At 36.6% G+C, this 24459-nt stretch overlaps 1 protein-coding gene across 1 annotated transcript in view; it reads right to left on the bottom strand.

Annotated features, from left to right (window-relative positions):
- CUBN (cubilin) overlaps positions 1-19368 on the bottom strand; it is a gene marked incomplete at both ends in the record, with an annotated part of 226675 nt that extends 207307 nt beyond the window's left edge. The window contains 12 exons of the mRNA XM_084253526.1: positions 778-964; positions 1399-1517; positions 3264-3359; positions 4482-4613; positions 6698-6866; positions 7788-7914; positions 13390-13493; positions 14121-14222; positions 17139-17177; positions 17735-17830; positions 18760-18889; positions 19256-19368. Of these exons, the coding sequence (XP_084109652.1) occupies positions 778-964; positions 1399-1517; positions 3264-3359; positions 4482-4613; positions 6698-6866; positions 7788-7914; positions 13390-13493; positions 14121-14222; positions 17139-17177; positions 17735-17830; positions 18760-18889; positions 19256-19368 (1414 nt within the window). The remainder of the gene's footprint in view (positions 1-777; positions 965-1398; positions 1518-3263; positions 3360-4481; positions 4614-6697; positions 6867-7787; positions 7915-13389; positions 13494-14120; positions 14223-17138; positions 17178-17734; positions 17831-18759; positions 18890-19255) is intronic.
- Between the last annotated feature and the right edge of the window lie 5091 nt (positions 19369-24459).

Genomic DNA, 24459 nt, shown 5'->3' with positions numbered 1-24459 from the left:
TGCTTCCTTATTTCTTCACTTCCGCAGGACCTAACATAGTCCTAAATATATGATACAGCCTCATAAATGTGGCAATTCAGAATCAGAAATAATAAGTGACAGGTGGAGTGGTTAGATGAGGATTTATGGAAGAGGTCGAATGTGAGGTACTCCTCAAGGAACATAAACATATAGATGAGAAGCAAAGAAAAAAATTGGGAGATTTGAGAGAAGAAATATCCCAAATAAAGGAATGCAGTAAAATTCCTCATGGTAGCACATGGAATCAGGTAGTAAGGAAAGATGTCTGGCCTTAATGGGAATATTTTTAGAGAACTGGTAAAAACTGAGGTTAGGTGAATAGGATCAGTTCTATTTACAATATAGGATAATTGAAAAAACATGCCAATTTTTATTTAACAGGCAATGGAGAGCCACTGTATAGTCTAGAGGAGGTGAGTGACACAATTATGTGTGATATTCTAGGGAAATTAAAACTTCCTTAGAGAACTGAAAAGAATAATACTCTAGCATATTTTATTGTCAGAACAGATATAATGAAAATGGCAAATACTAATTTAATTCTTTCTTTGAGGAAAGGTTCTTCTGGCCTAAATTGAAATATATAAATATTTATCTTGTGAATTCTACACCATTTCTGCAAGGAAAGACATAGCTCTAAGCATCCGAGCAAACTGACAAGAAAATAAGTTCAATAGAAGAATCGGCAGTAGGGCTCATTAAATAGTGATACTTCCAGGTTATGATAATCTGTAACATAACAAATGTCAACCATACCTTGCTGGGGAACCTGACAGAAAAATCCAGTCCAGAAGCGTGTGCATTCACAGCTGAACCCATTAATGCCATCAACACAAGTTCCTCCATTCAAACAAGGGTTGCTCAGACACTCATTGATGTTTTCTGTGCAATTGATACCAGCCCAACCTGATTCACACTTGCAAAAATAACCAGACACTGTTTCCTAAGGGGAAAAAAAATTCCATGAACAAATGATAGACAATAAACTTAAATCAACCCAAAGTATAAAGAAACATAGTACTATACGACACTTGTAGGAGGTATTGAACCACAAACATCTTTCAGTAGCCTGACTTACAGTAATTCATTAAAGGTAATTGCTAAATACAAGTTAGATTTATTTGGATCACACTGCAGGCTTTGTTTTACTACTTTGTAAATCACTGATAGAAAAATTAACTCATTGGTTTTTCCTGAGAGCTACAGTTACTACCTACCTTTTTTCTGAGAATTATAGACAGTTCCTTATCTTAAGCTTGAATCATTACCTAAAATTCATGAATCATAGAAAACGAATTTCATAAACATGAAACTAAAATCATGCAACTAAAAATATTCTCAAGTACTCTCTCTCTTCAGGAAGCACAAAAGACTCACGATGCATTGTCCATTTAAGCAGGGGTGACTCAGACAAAGATTACTGAGTTGCACACATCCATTTGGCCCATAGCCATTTCCAGTATATCCAGGGAAACAGGTACAGAGAGGTAGGGAACCTGTTCGGAAATTAAAATGGAAGAGTAAGTACAGGTCTCCTTAGTTCAAACCCAGCAACTGAACCCAGGCTCTGCTGTCTAGACAAGAAATACAAAAGTCAAGTCTGTACGTCACCAGGGACAGACAGAACAAGATATGAGGACAATATACTAGAATCCTAATTTTTCATTTTTTTTTCTTAAAAATACAAAAGCACTAAATATTTCCAATATTCCATGTAAGGACTGACACTGGTGCTATAAGGCCATATATCATGGTCCTGAGTGGTATACTTAAATTGGGTATACAAAGGAAAAGAGAGGTTTCCCATCATAAAGGGATTGACAGCAGAATAAAAGTATTCTTATGATGATGGTATCTGCTGCAGAGACTTTATATATATTAACTCACTCAATTCTTCCAATAGGATAAATCCTCTTAATCCTACAGACGCGATTATGATTCCCATTATTGATGTACACAAAGTACAGACAGAATGAGTGTCTTGACGAAGGACACACAGCTAGAATATCATGGAACCAAGGATAAAATATATAGAATCCATTACTAATCACTTAATAAGCATTTAAATAGCCACACATGATCTATGTGTGTAATATAAATATATAAATATATACAATACTACAAGGATATATACAACAGTATGTATACTAAAATCTACACATATTTTTATATATGCATATATCTGAGAAGTTCGTAAAAAAGTGCTATTTCAAAATAGCAACAGATAGACATTTTTCAATAAATGAAAATGGATCTACTCATTTGAACAAGCACAATCAAGCCAGATCTTTATTTGACACTATAGATAAAAACAAACCCTGAAAAAGGTAAAAAAATCTTAATGTCAAAAACAGCATGAAATCATAAAAGTATAGAAGCATATATACTTGACTATTTTAAAATTTGATAAGGGAGTTCTCTTTTGACATAACTCTAAGGGGAAAGATCCTTAAAGAAAAGATTTATCATCTTGATTATGTCAAAATTTCCAACTTCTAAATAGGAAGTGACATAGCAAAATTAAAATTAAAAGCAACATACCACAAAAAACACATTTAAAGCAGAATACAGATAATAAGCTAATATCCTCAGTTCATAATGAAATTTCCAAACAATAGAAAACAGATGAACAAAGGACATGAAGTAATAGGGGAAAAAAAAGACAAGTAAAAATGTGAAAAGTATGGGCCTCCCCATAGCGCAGCAGTTGAGCGCTGGGCTGCGAAGCTGCCCGCAGCCTCTGCAGCACCGGTTCGATTCCCGGCCACTGGGTGAGGGTACCGCTGCTCTCCTCAGCAGTGTACTTAGTCAGTCTGCCTGCTCTGCTCTCCGCTCTGACTTTGGTGAATTCTCTCACCCTCCTGTGCTTCTGACTGTGCACAGCGCTCATATAAGTAAATAAATAAATCTTAAAAAAAAAAAGTGAAAAGTATTAGCCAGAATTAGAAATGGGAGAGCCAAAAAAAGAAGGAAGCATGTCCTTCCCCTTTTCTCCTTCCTGCTCCTTGGAATATACTCACAAATTAATGAACTGATTAAATACATTGGGAAGTAATTCTTAAAAGAGAGATCATTAAAGAGCATAGTCTGTTGCATTAAAAAATCCAAATCTTTAGTTTTAAAACATGGATTATTTGGGGTTTGAAGATCTAAATAAGGATTTTGAGTTCGCTTTCAAATGTTAATTTATTCTAAAAAGTCATATGAAAATACCCAAACTGGAGAGAGAAATTAGTCTTTACCTAGAACTGAAGAGCAGGATGCCTCTGGGTGGCAGCCTCCATTATTGACTGAGCAGATGTCTATAAGGGTGCACACTCTTCCATTGCCCTGGTACCCTGGCCATAGCAAGAGCAGGGACATAACAAGCAATGTTAAGAACATGAGAGAAGAATTACAACCTGAGAATAAAATATTCTGAATCCAGACCAACCAAAGATTCTCTATCATCCAAACAGAAAATGTAAATATGAAGTATCATAAACAAAATTTCATCATTTGGAAAAGTTCAACAAGAATTAGAAACCCGATTTCAGAAACATTACTCTGGGTTGCTTCTAATGACTAGCAAAAAGAGAGAGAGTGAGCATGCTGATGCTAGAAAGTTGACATTTTTAAAATATAGTGACTTTGATAATCTTAGAGTTTAATTATCGTAAAGTCCAAAGTACTGCTGTTTTGTGTTAATAAAATATATAGTATGGTTTCAGTTTATATCTTAAAATTTCCAGAACTTCTTGAATAGTAACTCAATTTGGATTATAAAATAGCAGTTATGACTTCTTTCTAAAAGAGACGGGAAACTAACAATTGCCTATAATTATGTCTACCACTTTGTATGTATTATATGCAAAATATCTCTGAATATATTACTAAATCATCTGTAGGGATAATAGAGCTGTAGGTCTGTATCCACAGAGAATTTTTTTTTAATTCTACTTATCTCAATAGACTATTTCAGCTTGTAAAGGCTTATTTTTCACTGATACTCAAAACCTTTTTTGTTCCTTATAATAAAGCTATAATTGTATGTCCTGAATCCATAAGTTAAGTAAAACTTTCCGCACTATTCAGTTCTGGTCCTTAGAAATCATCTTTTAGGGCCTCCCCTGGTGGCGCAGGTAGTTGAGCACAGCGCTATGAAGCTGTCCACAGCCTCTGCAGTGTGGGTTCGATCCCGGCCAGCCAGGGAGATACCCACATGGTGCAGCAGACTTCTCCTGTCTCACCCGCTGCTCCTCTCAGCAGTGTATTTCAGTTGATCTGCCTGTTTTGCTCCCCACTCTGTCTCTGGTGAACCCTCTCACCCTCCCACACATCTGGCCTGTACCCTGGTTCTTGTATGCATGAGTTAATAAATCCTTTTAAAAATAAAGAAATCGTTTTTAAAATGGAGCACAAGATTCTGTTTTCAAACATATGTTTTGCCCTTCATGTTAATCAGGGTTTCAGTACCACACCTGGGGGACATTGCCGACAGTGGTAAGATCCCTGTGTATTCACACACTCAACAGGTGGAGCCACAGAACAGCCACCATTATTTATCTCACATTCATTGATATCTTGACAATTGTATCCATTTCCTTGCCAGCCTAGAAAAAGATTTGAAAAATTAGCTCTATAAGACAAGTTAACAGAGAATTGCAGATTTGCCAAGATCGCTTTAAATTCTTAGAACCAATTCCTAGTAAAATGGTGGGCAAATGGAATACTCTTACATACTGTTGGTTAGAAATTAAGTCACAGTAACCTGTTTTGGAAAAGATCTGGTACTACTCATTTAAAAAATTTTAAATCATACCTTTTGATTCACAATTCCACTTTTCAAAATTTATTCTAGTGATAAAGCTAGAAAAAAAAATCTTTCAATAGTCAATAGTGACATAGTTGAATATATAATAATTCACTTTTACTATTGAATAATAAAAACTAATTTTATTATTTTATTAGTTTTTATTAAAATACCAGAGTATTTGCAATAATATTTAGAGTATGATACCAATTTTGAGAGAGTTTGTTTTTAATCTACCTGTGTTTCATACAAGCAAACAGGAGAAGAGAGAACAAACTGCTAATGGTAGTCTCACTAGGAAAATGAGATTTAAATTAAAGAAAAAGATTTTACTGTAGACATATCTGTTTTATTCAATTGTTATGAATTTGCTTTACTCATGATTGAAATTATAGTAATAAGAATGCTTAAAACCTCTTAACTTCTTTAAAATATTTATGTATTTTTGATCTATGAATCTGAGAAAATTTTCATATTTGTACATGAAGAAATGAGTTCACAGAAAATAACTGGAAGAAAATAAGCCCACATATTAATCATCATCTTCTGAATGATAAAGCTATAGGTATTTTTTCTGTTTTTTTTTTTTTCATAGCTTTTAGTTTCCTTTCCTTTTTAACAGCATCTATTAACTATGATACTCAGGAAGAAATAAGATGATTAGCAGTATAACAAAAAGCAAATTACCTTTAAGAATGAGATATGAAATTATTTGCAAATTTTACTTGGCCCTATAAACTAAGGGGAAAAGTCTTTTTTTTTTTTAAGGGGAAAAGTCTTCATGTGTTTTTTCAACTTCTTTCTAGCTTTGTAAAATCTAAACATACAACATGCAGAAGATCACTAAACCAAAATTCACCAAGTGAAGCCCCAGGTATGTGGGGTTGCTTAGTAAGATAAGAGAAACAAAGTATTCAGCATCTCAGCTCAGATCCTGAGTCCAGCAAACCTGACTTTGAATCCTGATATAAGTTATATCCCTCTCTAAACCTTAAGTTTTTACATCTTTAAAAGGTAAAGATAGTAGTTACTACAAATTCTTAGTTTTGTTCTAATTGCAAAAATTAAAACTGTCTACTAAAGTACTTTAATAATGTTTTCATAAAAGAATACTTGCTATTATTATATTCTCTTTGTACTCCACTTTCTAAGAACACCTAGTGAGTGCAGGAAGGTCTTGTAGACTCTCTGATGTCTGATTAATTATTGAACAGTGAACACAGCATGCTGCTTTGCTCATAGTAGGTGCTCTACAAATATGAACTGAATGAATGATGATGATCCCATATAGCGATGTATGAAGCTTGCAGTCAAACCCAGGCAGTTTCTGATTCTAGAGACTATGTTTTCAACAACTTGACATGTGACCTCCCTTGGAGATTTCAATCTCTGTGGGTCTGTGATGGGGCTCCTATTTATAGCAAGGCCACAGGGTCTTCTAATGACACAGCTTTTAACATAGGTGAGAACTACAGGACTCTCCTGGAGACATTAAGAGGTCAAATAATTTGCCCAAGTATATAAATATCAGGCTTGTATGAAGGTGGGACTAGAGCACCTGCCTTTTGATCCTCAGTCTTATCAGCTGATGGGCATAACAATAAATTGTTTGACTTCACAAACTCTATGGTTAGCATTAGCCCCAACCTTTGACTGTAGCGCAGTTTTGGATAAATCTTCCATTTCTGTGGTTTAATGGCAATACTGCTAAGATTGCCTGGAGTGGGAGTTAGTCATATAGTATGTGATACTGGATTGGAACACCTCCTAAGAACAGTCTACTTGTCCTTCAGCAGTAGACAGAAATTGGTTTTGGCATCTTGCCTGGCAGACTTGCAGAATCTGGCACAAAACCTCTGGCTGATGATGGACATGCTCACATACCTGTTGGACAGGCCCCACAATAGAAAGAGCCTGGAGTGTTGAAACACTGCACAAGAGCTGAACAAGGCGCAGGCAGGAGGCTGCACTCATCTACGTCCAGTGTGCAGGCTGGGCTGTGTGGCGGGGGAAGGGATGTCCACCCAGCATCACAGATGCAACTGTACTTGGGCTGGTAAGAAGACAAGAGTGTGGAAAGAGACAATCTAGAAAGTGAACAAGAAAAGTCTTGGAAAATCTCAAGTCCCAAACTGTTGATCCTATAACAATCATTTTCATAAGGCCAATTGAATGACTTCTCTTTTTCTTCCCATATGATTAAACATTTAGAACAGACCAGGCAAAAAGAAAACACCTTTATTTCAGAGTAAAGAGAACCTATAATTTGCCCCAAAGATGCCAGGGAAAGAACAACAACAATCAAGAACTGTAAGTCAATATAATTAAACTCAATCAACTCAGCCTGCTATGTTTTTAGAGGAAAAAACACCCATGTAGGCACATCCCTTGGAAAATCAAATGTTTATTTCCTGTTTGAAAGTCTCTCTTCCCTTCCAGTCCGCATTCCCCCCACCACCATCACTACCATTGGAAAGGAACTATTTTCCATCACATAGGTAAGAAAAAATGGAGCAAAACTTAGGACCTGAGGGCCTCAGAGAGGACCAAGAAGTTGGATGGGTGAGTGTCCCTGAAGGTCAGGAATCAGGACCCACAACATGGGGGCACTTGGGGACGTAGGTTTATGGAGTCTACAACCCTCACCAAGGCTCAGGAGTCAGACAAAAATCCATACTCCTTAAAAGGTATCACTGTTAAAACTTAGAAGGGCAAAAAAAAGTCTTGTCTCACAGAGAGATTCATGAAAGAATATTTAAAATGTTATATATTTATATAATGAAATCTTAACCTCTGGGTCCAATTTTCCCCATTGTGATGAAGAATTCCCATCTTCTTCCTTACCTGTGCCCAGATTAAGTTCAGGAAGGGACTTCCTTTCTGCAGTCCCCTGGGCTGTGCTTATACATAGCCATGCAGGCAAGGAACTAACACTGTGACTTCCTTCGGAGAGTCACATTTGGAAGGAACCCACCTCTCCAGTCTGTGTGCGGACCAGATCTTCACAGATGCCGTGGACACAGAGGGCCTTGGAGCCCCCTTCACAGTCATTGTATTTGGATGCACACTGGGGGCCGTATGTCTCAGGAGAGCAGTGACAACTGTGGATTACACAAGAGCACATTAGGGCTTGTGTTTCAAGGGGCATGTTTCTTAGCATTGCTTACAAAAAATCCAAATGAAGGTCAGTGAGTAGAACCATAAATCAACAAATCAGATTTACTGACAAGAATCTTGGAAACAAATCACTCTGCTCTACTCGAAGTGGTGAATTGAGTCAATGTGCCAACTTCTCAAATACAGTGTTGGAGAGCCACAGTTTATTATCCTGGCAAGACTGCCACTATAAATTATTCTGGTATCATGTCATCAAACAGTGCTTTCAAAGATCAGACATCTATAAACTAAGAGGGATGGAATTAGTTCAGGATGGTAAAAGCAGAGATCAACAAGTCCATTCATCATAAAAGAAGAGAGCAACAAGACAATTCCTTGTCCATCCAACCAGTAAGCACAGGTGACCTGGATTGTTCTCTAGGATTTTATAACCCCACAGGCAATGTGGGGTTATATGGACACATGGACACATCTCAGAGTCCATTATTATTATCATATGACAAAGGGCAATACTTCTATCCATAAAAGATGTAATTATACAGAGTAGTATTTCTTTTTATAGTCACATTTTAACTCACAACAAAATGAACAAAATTAATAAAAAAAAAAACCTGAGTAAGCTTCATACCTCTTTATAGCTGCACTGTGGCTTACAAGGAATGTGAAAGATACAAGACTGGCAATTGGGAAAGGAGAGGCACAGAGGACTCACAGAGCCTAATCTCATTTACACATGTCTGAGCGCATCTGACTGAGTGGACAGTCAGGCTCAGAGGTTGCCACTTGCCTGAATGAACAGTACTGGCCCACATGGGGGAAACTGACCAATCAGGACCAAGGGTCAAAGACAAGAACAGATGAAAAGGAACTCTATGGCCATGAACCATGAACTAGATTCTGAATTTTCTGGAAAAAGGACCATTTTACAAGGTAAAAGTTCCTTCAATGGGACATTTAGGTGCAAGGAGTTCAGTTGATATTTAAGCAAATATATGATTGACATGGTTGTCTTTCTCATTAAGATGAGGTCTAATATTAATAGCAACAGATGATTAAACTTAAGGAAAAATTCAGTCATTCTTTCCCTATTCCCATGTGTTTCTCTTCCTCATCTCTTTTTTTATAATATATATTTCATATTCTGTTCCCTTTCCACTGTGCTCTCCCGTCCTTACACAGAATATCATTTTAGGGAGTTTAATTATAGATGTCTGAAGACTACAGAAATATTTAACATTTCAAATATATAGTTGAGCATTTGATGCAGATGGTTTCATTTCTAAAATTTTCTTTTACCACTAGCTGTGCCACCTGAATTTTTTGTTAATCTTTAAACCTCTAGCTTTCTCAGCCTATATTTCTATGTAGGAAAGAACTGAATATTCAGGATCACATATAACTAAATTACCAGAGTTTAAATCCTGACCAAGCCTATTAAGTTTTCACCTCAGGCAAAGTTGTAACTCTCTCTACCTCTGTTTCTTGTAAAATAAGAATGCACAATGAGCACTATTTTCACCTTGAGGTCTAAAGGAACTCCGCTATAGGAAGTGCTCAGGAAATCGTGTTCATCATCCCAAGCACTTTACAGTGGAGGTGATTTAAGATTTGAGAAGAAATTCTGGCTCAGGGACCTGAAGTTAAATCTTTCTTTATCACTTTTTCTATCTTTTCCCTTTCCATTGTAACGTGGAGATGAGATTTTAATCCTACATCCTTCTCTAAGCAGACACATTTCTTTCATTTACGTTTAGATACTTTGAGAATACGAAAGGAGGGAAGAAGGAAGCCAAGTACACGCTCAGCTTCTTTGCTATGATCCTCAAAGGCCAGTATTTATTAAGCCCATTTAACAGATGAGGTTCACATTATCCAAGGCCATAGAATACGAATAGGTGAAAGATGAATTAAAATCTATGTCTTTGAAACTGCATATCACATTACATTACCATGTTCTGAAAGGTATAGTAATTATAAAGACATTGTTTTTTCAAGGTATATTTATTAACATAAATATACATTCTCAAAGGTTTATACATTCTCAAAGGTTGTATACATTCTCAAAGGTTTATAGATACGCCCTTAAAAGAAAAGAATAAATATACCTCCCTAAGTTGAAAAATAAAAGCCATATGTGGTATTTTTAAATTAATCACTCCTGTCTTTGCCTCAGTTTTCAGTTGCTGATCTAGCAGAAGTCACTGCTATAGTGACCTTCTATTGTATTTTGTATTAGCAGAAGAAAATAAGGCTTTTCATTCTTCAGAAACATTGCAAATGCATTTGGCAATTGAGAAGAGGTCAGATAGACTTTCACTGACATTGTTTAACTTGCATTAGGGTTCATGGTTCAATATTAATATAACTGACTAACTGAAAGAGGTAATAAGTTTAATGCCTAACTACCATCTGAGCTAAAACCAGATTATCCAGGAAAAACAATAACTATAAGAAAGAAAATATCAAAATCAACAAACAACTATGAACCAGAGACACTCTACGGGGGTGGGGGCGGGAAAGGAGGGATTGGGGTCAAAATAAGGGGGTTGTAATTGTATGGGGAATATAAAAATAAAATTTAAATAAAAAACCCCAAATTATCCTCATCATTTAAACTGCATGTTTTAAAACCCACTAGTGATAAGAATAGAAATAAGTAAATATGCTCTCATCAGTGTGGTTCTAGGAAATCAAACCACACAACAAACTCAGTTTTGTTTTGCTTTTTTCCTAGAAAGACTTCTAGATCTGAAGTATGTAAAATATACTCTCCATGCAAGGAAAGTCTGGATCCCAAGAACTGTCTTAAATCCAACGTAAGTTAACAATAAGAATCAATTCTTCAAGACAAAGAAGCAATAACAGTATAAAGAAGTGGCACAATATTATGTTTGCTCTTTGAAGCAGTTGGCAGCAAGACCTTGAGCCAGAGTAACTGGTGGAAACAGATGATGCTTTTCCTTGTTCTGCTATCATTACTCTAAGTAAGAAATATTTCCTATAAAATAGTGCCTCCAATTAATTAGTATTTGCTTGGTGCTTTATCTTTCAGAGGTTTATAATTAGGAGTTATTAATCCCTTTAAATAGAGACTCCTTTGTCTCAAGTAAATGGGCTCCAAGAATTAAAAACCAAAGAGGCTCTAATCTAGAACAAATTCTGCCCATCGTGACCACATTTCTGTAAGCGCAGATTATTTAACAGCAATGCAAATACTCCTTTCCAAGTGCCTGCTGAAGTTCCCCGAAGGGGTTTCTAGCCTCCCGGAAGCTACTGATTAACAAAGATTTAATCTCATACAATTAACCAGACCTCAAGATTATCTAAGTGTTCTCTATTTCATTACATAGATTCCACAAAGCAAGAATTTAGTCTTATGCTCACACACATTTTTCTATTTTCTTTTAATCCTTCAAAAAGTGTTCATTATATGCCTGAATTAGAGTATTTAGTTCATAGATAATCAATGGAATTCATGAGGTTTCTTAAACTATCCAATTATGGATAGAAGAAAGAAATCTAGAAGAAACCAGATTTAAATTCTCTGCAGTGAACTGTCCTCCAACAAATCTATAAAGGGCAGAGACAAGAAATCAAAATCAGAGTCACCACAGAATCCTTGGGTTTTCTTTCACAGGGTGGGGTGCAAGGGAGAATTCAGTATTGCTCTTATAAAGTCAAATCTGCCAACTCTTAACAAATAAAATGTTCTCTCACTCATATTTAGACAAAAAAACCTCTAACCCTTAACATGCAGTAGAGTTGTGTTAGTTTTTTTATCTTTCCATTTTGCAGGGAATATAATGCTATAGAGGAAGAATATAAATGCTATAGAGGAAGAAATTGGAGTTTGGTCTATGGACCTCATTCCACATATATATTGTTGTTACTCTGCTGGCTTGCAAGAGCACAGAGACAATGATGATAAAGGAGGATCAGGGGTGAGAATTGATCTCCAGGATGTTCCTTGACATTGGGAAGGCAAAACAGTATCAGTGCTGGAAGCAAGGACATTTGCTACAAATGGCCAAGCAGCAATTCCCATTGATAAATACCCATAAACAGAAATCAGGAGAGAATGCTTTCAAGAGAATGGAAGATTAGACTTGCATCCTGGATCTAACACAAGCTTGAATGTTTTTAAAAGCAGGGATCAGAGAATTCACTTAAATGAAATGGAGTTCTGTGAGCAAAAGACCCTTTAATAAGATAGTGCTTAATTTAAGTCAGAGGTGTATAATTTAAGGTTAATTATGGCATTGCACAAAGATTAAACTTATGGACATACCCACCAGAAGTTTGAAGGAGTTAAGTTTATAACTTGAAATGAGTACAAATTTTAGGATCAAATCAAAAGAACAAAAAGATCACTTAAATGAAAAACATGATTGCAACTGCTTTTTGAGAAAATAATGTGTTAGCAGAAGACAAGGAGGAAGCAGACAATGCTTTTCCTTGCTATGCTTTCACTATTCTAAGAAAGAATTTTTCCAATGACATAGCCTTCCACTATTTTATTTTATTTTATTTTTTGTTGAAATAATAGAATGGATATTTTTACAAGGTAATTGAAGAAAAAGCAGAGACACTAATAAGAGAGCAAATAATTGTTCTTGGCTCCAGGGAGATTATAACCCAGAGTATTGGAAAAAATTTGTTCACACCATAGCAGAACCCGTTTGTTTCTCTTTTAATAATCCCAGAATAGAGGTGACCAATCAAACAGGAGGCCTTGTGATGCCTAACTCAACTCAAATTCCTAGAGCTTGATAAGAACATGGAGGCCCTGTGATGCCTAACTCAACTTCATAAGGGAAAGAGAGGTGTCCCAGAGCACGTGCTGTTTAAACTGGGCAAGGGAATACTGCAGAGCACTGGTGTGACAGCAGATCAGAAGAGGAGATAGTTGCTGCACTATGATTATGGTAAGGGGCCCAATGGTAATTAAAAGCAAGCAATGAGAGTTAACTCTTTGAAGAAAACCTCAGTTCAATATCTGACCTTGAGTGGTCAACATTTCACATAGCACTTGGATGCAGACATTTTAATAAAAATACAAGCTTGCTGACATATTGAATGAGCGTGGCAATGGCTCACTGCTACAGTGTGTCCCACTTTTGCTTACATTCCATCAAAGTCTGTCCTTCAGTCCTCTGACTCTCACTAACTACTAATCTTCCTATTGTAACAGGCCACCCTACTCTCTCTGCCAGTTGCAGTGGCCTTCTTCCAGTTCCTTAGGGAAATCTTTTCTCTGGAGTTGAGAATGCACAAGCTTTTCTTCATCTAAGTAAATAGCTTTGTGTACACTGAATGAGAGTGACGTATTCCCCAAAGAGTGCTACATTTTGCTGGTAACACAATTGATCTTGGATGCTCTTAACTATGGGATGTTTTAGTCCTTCAAAAATATACCCTGGTATTTTAAAACAATAATATCTACAACAACAAAAAGTCACCTGTAACTCCCAGCCGTGTTTACACATGTGGCTCCATTCTGGCAGCCCAAGGGTGTTTCTGAGTAAACTGTACATTCGTTAACATCAGCTGAGCACAGAGGTCCCTGCAGTCACATAAAAGAACAAAGTTAAGAGCCACAGGTCACAGTGGCATCTAGAGTCAATTTTCATAAGATATATTTAAGGATTTGCACACAAACAATAAGTTAGTCCTTGATCAGCTCAGATACAATAATATAATACTAATGCTAATCTTCAGTCTATCTTTCCCTGGAACCATATTTGGCCACAAATGTTTAAGAACTCTTGTCAGATTACATCAATCACATAAAAAGAACTAAACAAACTAATCCTTATTTCACTGAGGGAAACAGTTTGGGAATAGTCAACATTTTTTTTTAATGTGGACATTAGGAATATCTTCACCATTAACATAAAAAATGGAAGCAAATTTACATGACTCATGTCAAGACTCACTTAGTACATCTAATGCGAACTAGTTTTAAGTTAGTAGAAAAACATCCAATCAAGGAAACCCCTCCTTAAGATGACTGAGTAATGTAATCATACTGGCCATTATTTGGATTTTAGCACGAATGGTGTAACTCACTGATACAGAGAACACAGAATCCTAGAAACTCTGGGTGGAAAATTAAATATATCTCAATGAGTCCAAGGTAACCACAGATGCTGACTCACCATCTTTTTAAAGCAAAAGCCAAGCAACTCACCTTCCATTGTGATGGACAGATACAATAAAAGGAGTCATGAAGATTGAGGCAGGTTCCCCCATTTTGGCAGGGATTGCTGCTGCAAACTTTTTTGTCAACTGTCTAAAATAAGGACAGGGCAGCCAGTAAGATAATCATACTCACAGAAGGCAGTTATATATATGCTTAAGGGAAGGCCTATGTGTAGGATTATGTTGTACTGCTATTCAGGTGGGGGCCGGGGTGCTCCATCCAGACTCTAAATCAATTACCTAAGTACTTCATCAAAACAAAACTCTAGTGGAAAAAACAAAAAGCATTTCAAATTATCAGTCCTATTCATATTTCTTTACTATTTACATTCATTTAACCCTGAAAGGGATGAGGGTAGAAGATTCTCACTTTATTCTTTGGAAAAGTGTTGTTTACTGGAGAAATACATGCTGGTAGACAAGAATAAAGATTTTAGGTGTCAGAATAATACTGAACATTCCTTTTGTATGAAGTAAATGGAATGGAAATTCTGGGTTTTTTGCTGTTATTCTATCTTTGCTAACTTAGATAAGAATTTGAAATCTGATCATCTTTTGCTGCCACCACTCCTCCCATGGGTTAAGGTGACTGAACTCTTTTCACTCCAGGTTCCTTTCTTTGAAGTATGGTCGGCTTAGATACAGCCTCCACTCTCGTGCTCACGTGACTTCTTTCAGACCAGAGTCACAAACACAACTGCCTTTGTCTACACAACCTGGGGAATCATCCCATATGCCAGCTGCCAGTTCCAATCTTGTAAGCTATGCCACAGCTTTGGAGGCAGAGAAAAATTTAGAGAGAACAGGGATTATGCAAGGAAAGATGTCCCAAAATTTCACTTAATTGTAGCTTAACTCTTTGTTTTAAAAGTTAAAATAGGGGTAAATTATTCCTTAATTTTTTTAAATTTAGATCAAAGAACATCACTTCTGTTCTCTTGTTTTACAGATGAAACAGAGCCAGGGAACAGCCAACTGGCCAGGACCATTTACTCTCTACTGTGGTCATTGTTCAGGTGACCATACAAGTGGACCTCTTTCTAGACTCTATTTTCTTCCATTATTTTGTCTGCCATTGTACCTGTACCAGAGTCATCTCTGTTCATAAAAGGATACTATCAACAAAATTAACCATAAACTCATTAGAAGTTTTTGTGGCATACAAAAACAACAATGTCTGGGGATTAAAATCTCAGAAACCTAAGGGCCCAGAAGGAACTGAAAACAGTGCGCTGTCAAAAGGAAGATAACAAGGAGTGGCAGGGACTGTGGAACCTAGAGAGCTCTTGTCTTATCTAAAAGTATAACAACTTACATTCAAAAATCATTAAAAAATTTCTGGGGGAGTGGAGAGTGGGAGGAGAGTGTGAGCTAATTATGATCTTGGCCTCCAGTTCTTTACTTTTGGTAGGAATAATAGAGCACTCTGAGACAGAAAACTCTAGCACTGTGTCTTGCCCAACCCCCATCCCAAAAGATTATTTGCTCACTTCCTTTCATTCTACTACTCCCTAAAAATATAAAAGGTAAGAGGGCAATTTACTATCAAAGTCAGGAAAAGGAGCACATAATCTTGCTCACCAAAAGTACAGGACAACCCTCAACACATAATAAAAATAGGTAAAGAACATTAAGTCAGGGGCTCTTAACTTTTGAATCCTCTGACTTTCATTCAAAAATTTTAGGGGGCATTCCGTGCATTTCTCTGGGTAGAAAGTTATGTTATGGCTTCCATGAAAGTCTTGAACAAGTCAGCAATCTACACAAGGGGTCAGAAGTTTAAAATTAAAAGAACACATCTATAAGCATGTAGTAAAATTATGAAAAGTTTAAAACTTTTATAAAATTGTCCAAATATTAATCACCAGTGAATGCAGTTTTAAAGAAACTTGGAATATTTTGTGACACATACTCCATATATTTTAATGGCATACTAGAGAAGATACACAGCCTTTCAAAACTCAGTACTTGATAATAGAATCAGCAAGTTGGGTGGTCATAGCTGACCAGGTGTGGCACATTGTATAACACTGTTAAAAATGTGACAGTGGGGCTTCCCTGATGGTGCAAGGGGTTAAGCACCACACTATGAAGTGGACAACAGCCTCTGCAGCACAAGTTTGATCCCTGGCCTGCCAGGAAGCTACACACATGGTGCAGCGGACCTATCCTGACTGGCCTGTTGCACTCCTCAGCAGTGTACTTCAGTCAATCTGCCCGTTCCGTTCCCCACTCTGTCTCTGATGAATCCTCTCCCCCCACCCCTCACACCTCTAGCCTGTACCCCAGTTCTTGTATGCATAAATAAATAAATCTTTAAAAAAAAATGTGACAGTGAAGGGGAAGACCACATGGAATCTGGTCCTCAAGCTCAGAAAGACTCACATGCCCAGATCCCTGGTTGATCTGAGACTCAGATTTCTCATCTATGTCCTAGAAAGAATGAACTGTGATGGGAATTAAATTATGGGAATAAGTAAAGTCCTTCACTTTGATCATTCATCTACCTTAAAAACAACAGCTCCACTATTTACAATAGCTAAGCTATGGAAACAACCCAAATGCCCAAAAATAGATGTGGTACATATATACACAATGGACTATTACTCAGCAATCAAAAAAGATAAACCCATGCAATTTGCAGCAACATGGATGGAGCTGGAAGGGATCATGCTCAGCAAAATAAGCCAGAAAGAAAAAGAAAAATACTGGATGGTCTCATTCATAGCAGGAATTCAGAAAACCTAAATAAGGGACTAGGAAAAAGACTAATTATAATGAAGTAAAAATCAAAATCAACAAGCAACTATAAACCAGAGACACACTACGGGGGGTGGCTGGGAGGAAGGGGGGTGGGAATTATATGGGGAATATTACCAAGATGAAAATTCATACACGGTGCAAAAATGAAAAATTATATAAAAAATATATAAAATTAAAAAAATAATAACAGCTCCATTAAAAACTCAGAGAAAGGTGTTATATACCTAGTAGTTACGGGACTTACCTGCTGTAGGCTTTGAAATTTTCTCTCAAGATCCACAAGCTAGTAGTAGGAAAGAAACAGCATTAGTTAGCCGGTTTGAAGGCATTTCACATATGATATCATCCCCTTGACATATTTTCCTAATGTTTTCTGGCAGGAACTCACTTTATCTGTTTGTTTTTTTATTGCCTTTTTTCCTCTCATTCCTCTCCCCTCCAGGCTTCCCCTCCTTCCTACTCTCTCCAATCCCATGGATATTTTTAAAGGTATTTTTTAAGAGAAGTATCACCCATTGACTTGATTCACAGCTTTTATGCACAGTGTGATTCTGGGGATTTTCATAAAGGAATGTGCTTCATCTGCTTCACCAATAAGAAGCCTACTGTGGGAAAACAACTAAGTGCTTGTCACAGTCTCCCTACCCTTCTGCATATCACCTCTTCTACATCTTCTGCTAGAGTTGTGTCATTTAACCAAAAAGCCCAGAATTATAATGATAAATTTCTGAAAAGGACATAAAATCCTCCTCAAAAATCAAAGTCTAATGCAAAATGGTTACTTACAAAGTTGAATTAAGGCCAACCTGTTTGTTCTAACGATGCCGGTAACAGACTTACCTTGGTATTAAGCTCATGGATTTGATTAGAAATATTTAGAGGTAGACCAATTGTACTCCTTTTTAAGTCTGTAATATCATCTTTGTTTTTCTGGATCTAATTTTAAAAAGAAGGAAGAGGAAGAGAATGTTAGTGAAAAAAATCATGTATATCTTATAGGAATATAATTTAAAATTTTGAGGAGCACATTATTTTAACCACCAAGATCTTGCCTATTGTTATAAAAGTGAAAACAACACTATGTGTAAGAGACATCAAACCAAAAAAGAGTCAAGGCATAATTTTTCCTTTTCCCTTTTACACCATGTATAATAGACATCAAACTAAAAGAGTCAAGGCATAATTTTTCCTCTTCCTATATCAAGGTATTTTCCATTGTCTGTTTCCCCATAATAACAGTTTAGGGCACTTGTTCAATACCTGGCTTGGAATCAGATTGTTTGGGCTTTAAATCTTGGTGTAATCATTTATTTTGTCCTTAGGCAAGTTACTAACCTGTTGTGGTGTACCTTTACCCCCCTATGAAAGGGGTGATAGTAAAGGCAAGCCCAGAGGGTAGCTGTGAGGTCAGAGGAGATAATGCACATAAAGTGCTGAGAACAGGAGATAGCCCACAGTAAGAATTAAATTGTGCTAGCTTCTTACATACTAATACGCCAGCATGATAGAGTAAATAATGAACACTGAAAATAATAAGGAAGAGTAATTGATCAGTTCTGTTCTGTGGCAAAAGTAAGCTGATCACATTTATATATTTCTCTGGTCCCCCTCCTTCCGTGCCATCCTTATGGAAGAATTCCAGTACCCCTTTCTGTACTTTCTCTGGACTGGAATAATTATGACTACACAGTATTACTTCCTCTATCCATCCTTAATCTAAAGCATTGTTCTTTACAAAAATAAGTCTCACCTCCAATTATGTTCCCTGTGCTAAAGATTTAAGGTACAGATTAATATAGACTTGTCTAATTTAGTGACTATAGATGGAGACACAAAATGATTTCAATATATTTCCAATGTATTACCTGATGGATGCATTCACCAAGGTCTTCATCATTTAATTTAATTTTCCCCAGAGATCCAGTTCTAAATTCAATGTTTTGGGCAGACCCAGTAAGAAACACTAAATTTCCCCCCTCTGCAGCCATTCGAGGCCTATATTTCAAACAAGAAAATGTATCAGTAATCAGCATGCACAATTTTTAAATCTAAAGAACAAAGTTTCTGACTAATAACTGACTGCATACGTCTTTTCTTTGTGATCAACTGAGCCAAATTCTTCATTCTTATTTGCCATTTCTTTCTCTGCAAATTTCTTGGAGATATGGCTTAGTAATTGTATGCTTATTTGCAAAATGCAAGATGAAAAATGTATATGTAAGAGCACATATTTTTTCTTAGTTTTTGACATCATAGTTTTCCTCAAGAAAAATTACACCTTTGCTTATCTGGCTATTTTTTTTTTTTAATTGATGAGGAACTTCCCTAGACATCAGCAAAAGTAACCCATGGTCTACTTACTGTTGAAGGTTAATATTCCTTTTTTGTCTCTGCAGCTCATCTCGTCCAGCTTCACCATCTAATTCAGCAAACGTCAATAAAATAACCAAACTCCAAAGAAAAGGTGAGGACATGTTCCTCACCATTCTGCCTAGGTTGTCAAGTAAGAGTGAGGTCACTCCAAACAACTAAGTATGGAAGTTTGTACTTTGACCTGTGGAATATCCTGCAACTTTTCAGTTCTTTTTTTTTTTTTTTTTTGCCCTAGAAGGTTATTTTTTCCTTCCTGAGGGATGTAAATGATCTTAGATCTTCAGTACTCTTCAACTTGTCAGAGGTCAAAATCTACCCTGAAGTGATGTACAACTTAATCATTATCTATTTGACCTTTGAAATGGTAACAAGCTGCTTTGGAAACATTTACTAAAAGAATTAACTATAAAGGAATAAATTACCTACCTGTTGGAATAAATGGAACTCTTAGAAAAAAAAGCGAGGGGGGAAATCTTCATGACATTGGATTTGGCAGGGAATTCCTGTGTATGACATCAAAAGAACAAGCAACAAAAGAAAAAATAGATACATCAAACTACTTCAAAGTGGAAAAAAAATTGTGTATCAAAGGATACTATCAAGAGAGTGAAAAACCAACTCATAAATGGGAAAAAATATTTGCAAATTGCATGTATAAGAAGTTAATATCCAGAATATAGAAAGAACTCCCACAACTCAACAAGAACTGAATAGTCTGATTAAAAAATGAACAAAGGAAATAGACATTTCCCTAAAGAAGATATACAAACAGCCAAAACGCATATTATAAAACTATTCTTAACATCACTAATGATATTAAAAATTACAATGAGATACCACTTCACACATATTAGGATGGCTACTACCAAAAACAAAATCAGAAAAAAACAAGAGTTGGTGGGAATATGGAAAAACTTGAACCCTGTGCACTAATGGTAAGAAGGCAAAAGAGTACAGTCAGTATAAAACACTAGGATGCTTCCTAAAGAAATTTAACATCAGGGCCTCCCCTGGTGGCGCAGCGGTTGAGCGCTGGGCTGCAAAGCTGCTCGCAGCCTCTGCAGTGCCAGTTCAATCCCCGGCTGATGGCGAGGGTCCCACATGGCGCGCAGACTTCTCCTGCTGTGCCCGCTGCTCCCCTCAGCAGTGTATTTCATCAGTCTGCCTGTTCTGTGCCCTGCTCTGGCTCTGGTGAATTCTCTCACCCTCCTGCGCTTCTGACTGTACCCAGTGCTTGTATAAATAAATAAATAAAAATCTTTAAAAAAAAAAAAAGTGTACAGCTTTAAAAAAAAAAAAGAAAAGAAAAGAAATTTAACATCAAATTACCATATAAGGCCTCCTTGGTGGCACAAGGGGTTAAGACAGGACTATGAAGCTATCCATAGCCACTGCAAAACAAGTTCAATCCCAGGTCAAGGAGCTAACCCACATGGTGCAGCAGACCTCTCCTGACTTGCCCGCTGCTCCCTTCAGTAGTGTATTTCAGTCAATCTGCCTGTTCTGCTCCCCTCTCTGTCTCTGGTGAATTGTCTCACCAACCCCTCCCCCTCACCTCTGGCCTGCACCCCAACTCTTGTATGCATAAATAAATAAATCTTTTAAAAAATAAATTACCATATAACCCAGCACTTACAGGTATACAAAGAAAAGAATGAAAACAGGGACTATTCCTAATAGCCAAAAAGTATACCCAACCCAAATATCTATTGATAAATACAAACTAATAAGCAAAACATGTTACATACATACAATGGAATATTATGCAACCTTAAGAAGGAAATTCTGATACATGCCACAACAGGGAGGACTTTGAAGATATTATGCTAAGTGGAATAAACCACACCCAAAAAACAAGTACTATATGATTCCACTTATATCAGACACCTAAAGTAGTCAAATTCATTGAAATGGAAAGTAGAATGGAAGGGGAAAATGGGAAATTACTGTTTGATGGGTACAGAATTTCCCTTTGGAAAGATGAAAAAAAGAGATGGATAATGGTGATAACAGTATAACAATGTGAATATGTATACTGCCAGTGAAAAATTACTAAAATGGTAAATTTCCTGTTATATATATTTTAAAATTGAAAACAGGAAGATAGCATGGGGATTGTTTGCTGTAGAAACCATCTTTTTTTTCTATTTTTTTAATAATAAATTTTATTTTTATATTCCCCCATACAACTGCACATGCCCCATTCTGACCCCAATCCCTCCCATCTTAAGAAATGAAAGAATGCCTTTGTACATAGGCTTATCAGTTTTAACATTTTAGAAAAATAGTATGAAAAACCTTGAAGTGTCATGTAAAATTTTAGACATATATGTGTAAAATTTTAGACATATATATCTCCTCAAATAAGTCTGTGCAGTTTGATATTAAGAAGTAATGTAACACTATTTTACAACTGTTTTTAATTTAACAACCACAACAAAAAGCAAAAAAAACTTGCAAGTTGCTTTATACTTGAGCTGATACTAAAGTCAAGTAATCGATTTTTTGTCATTTTGTTGTTTGTTTCCTTAACAATGATTTTTTTTTGAGGTAACATTTGTTTACAACACTGTATGTGCTTCAGAGGCATAGGAACATACTTCCTTAGATGCATGTCCTTGCACCACACCCACTATCAAGGGGACCATACACCTACACCATAGTCCATTGGGTCCCCCTACTTACTGTGTTTCCCCTCTCCCCCTTTTGTAGCCTTGATTCCACAGTCTGTTTTCTAGAATTTGTTATTTCCATGATTTTATCTAATCCTTTGTTTTGTTTCTCTATATTCCACACATGAGTGACACTATCTGGTATTTGTCTTTTTTCCTTGGACTTACTTTGCTTAGTATTATCCCCTCCAGTTCCATCCAAGTTGTCACAAAAAGCAAGAGTAAATGTAAAACATATGTCAACTTTAGAATAGAATAAAATAGAACAGATTAGAATCTTCCAACACAAAGGACAAGTCTAACTGTGAACTCTGAATAAAACAATTATGAGTATATACATACATACATATATATGAACTCAGCAAATCTTTCTAATGTGACAGAGAACATCTCTGGTGTAATCTCAACAAGAACTTCCTCTTATACAGGATTTTCCTGTTTTATTAATATGCTTATTATTAAACAAAGTAAAGATAATTTCTCTGTTGCCAATCTAGGCAGATAATTACTAAATGTCCCTTATGTTAGAAAGAAAATAAAGAAATGTCCCTTCAAGGTCTGACTGAATTTTGGTGACAAGTTAGGGAATTTTCCATGCAGCTCACCTACTCAAGTCTAGTTCAGATCAATAGACAAGTCAGACTGCCTGTGTATGATGACTCTGTGGAAGCAATATAAAAATCAATTTCTGTTTCCACAGCATTATCACTCATTCTGTTTACCTGCCTTATTTGGAATTTCTTCAGCAAAGACAAATAAAAATAGGTTTAGAACCGATACCCTTTAGATTTAGAAGGTGAATAATTTCTTCTCTCTTCTTCCCAAGGTAAACATTGTATGGACCTGAAATTCCATCTTTCATTGACAAGCAATGCTCTTATTTTCTCCCTAATCCAGAATGCATTCCACAAAAGTTCTGCACTTCCATGTGCCCTTTACATATTAGTTATGCTACAAGATGACAAGATAACAAAATAGAATACATTGCAGATTCTTCCCTCCAAAGTCATGTCTACAGGACCATATGGTTGAAGGGATTAAGAACATGGACTCTGGGCTTCCCCAGTGGCGCAGTGGTTGAGTGCTGGGTTGTGAAGCTTCCCGCAGCCTTTGCAGCGCTGGTTCGATCCCTGGCCGCAGGTGGAGAGTCCCACGTGGCGCTCAGACCTCTCCTGCCGCCCGCTGCTCCCTTCAGCAGTGTATTTCCGTCAGTCTGGCTGCTCTGCACCCCGCTCTCGCTCTGGTGAATTCTCTCACCCTCCCACGCTTCTAACTGTACCCAGTGCTTGTATAAATAAATAAATAAATATAAGGGGTTGTCTTAAAAAAAAAAATTGCCACAGCTCTTTGAAAAAAAAAAAAAGAGCATGGACTCTTAAGCTCATTCATGTGGGTTCAAAATCCAGGTCTATCACTTCCTGGCTATGTGACATTTCTTTACCAGCAAAATAGTAATAATAATAACACTGAATGTATATAAAATACTTAGCACAGTGGGTCTCATTGGCACATAAAAATTATACATTAAATATAAGCTGTTGTTATCACCATCATGTAAATAAATATAATAATTCTCCTTAATTACCACTTGGGTTTGGGTTCTTTAAAGCAAGATACGATAGAAAAATTCATACTGATCTTAAAATATTGGATACAAGGATAAACTGGGCTATCTAAACTCTCATCTTATAGAAGAGGATTCCAGAACAGAGTCACACATTGGGAATACAGGGTGAGGAGCATAGCAGATCTGTAGTTAGTAATTGAGGCAAAGATCAAACTGATGTTTGAGAACTAGAAAAAGTGACTCTGGGAAGCAAAGAAAAACTCCACATGGGGAGGTGGAAAGCAAGATCAGATTTAAACCCAGAGTCTTCCAGAGAAGGTAACCCAAAAGAAACAATCTCTTCCTTGAAGTATTGCTGGGGAAATGGGGTTAAGGAGGAGAAGGATTATTATATTTATTTACATGATGGTGATAACAACAGCTTATATTTAATGCATAATTATTAATTTTAGTGTATAATTAATGTATAATTTGACATATAATTAAAGTATAATTATTTAATGCATAATTTAATGTATAATTATTTAATGTATAATTATTATGTGCCAATGAGACCCACTGTGCTAAGTATTTTATACACATTCAGTGTTAATATTATTATTATTATTGTTATTTTGCTGGTAAAGAAATGTCACACAGTCTGGAATTGATAAACCTGGATTTTGAACCCAGATGAATGAGCTTCAGAGTCCATGTTCTTAATCTCTTCAACCATTGGTACTGAGGAAGGAGATTGATGATGAGAATACTCCTAAGGAAGCCCTTATACAGTTTTTACATTAAAATGAAATCATTAAGGGCCTCTCCAGTGGCACAGCAGTTGAGCACTGGGCTGCGAAGCTGCCCACAACCTCTGCAGCGCTGGTTCAATCCCCGGCCGCCAGCGAGGGTCCTCCATGGCATGCAGACCTCTCCTGCCACGCCTGCTGCTCCCCTCAGCAGTGTACTTCATC

Source organism: Talpa europaea (genome assembly GCF_964194135.1).
Source record: "Talpa europaea genome assembly, chromosome: 14".
Classification (NCBI taxonomy): Eukaryota; Metazoa; Chordata; class Mammalia; order Eulipotyphla; family Talpidae; genus Talpa; species Talpa europaea.
The sequence above is the reverse complement of the archived record's forward strand: the minus strand, read 5'-3'. Positions and strand labels throughout refer to the sequence as shown.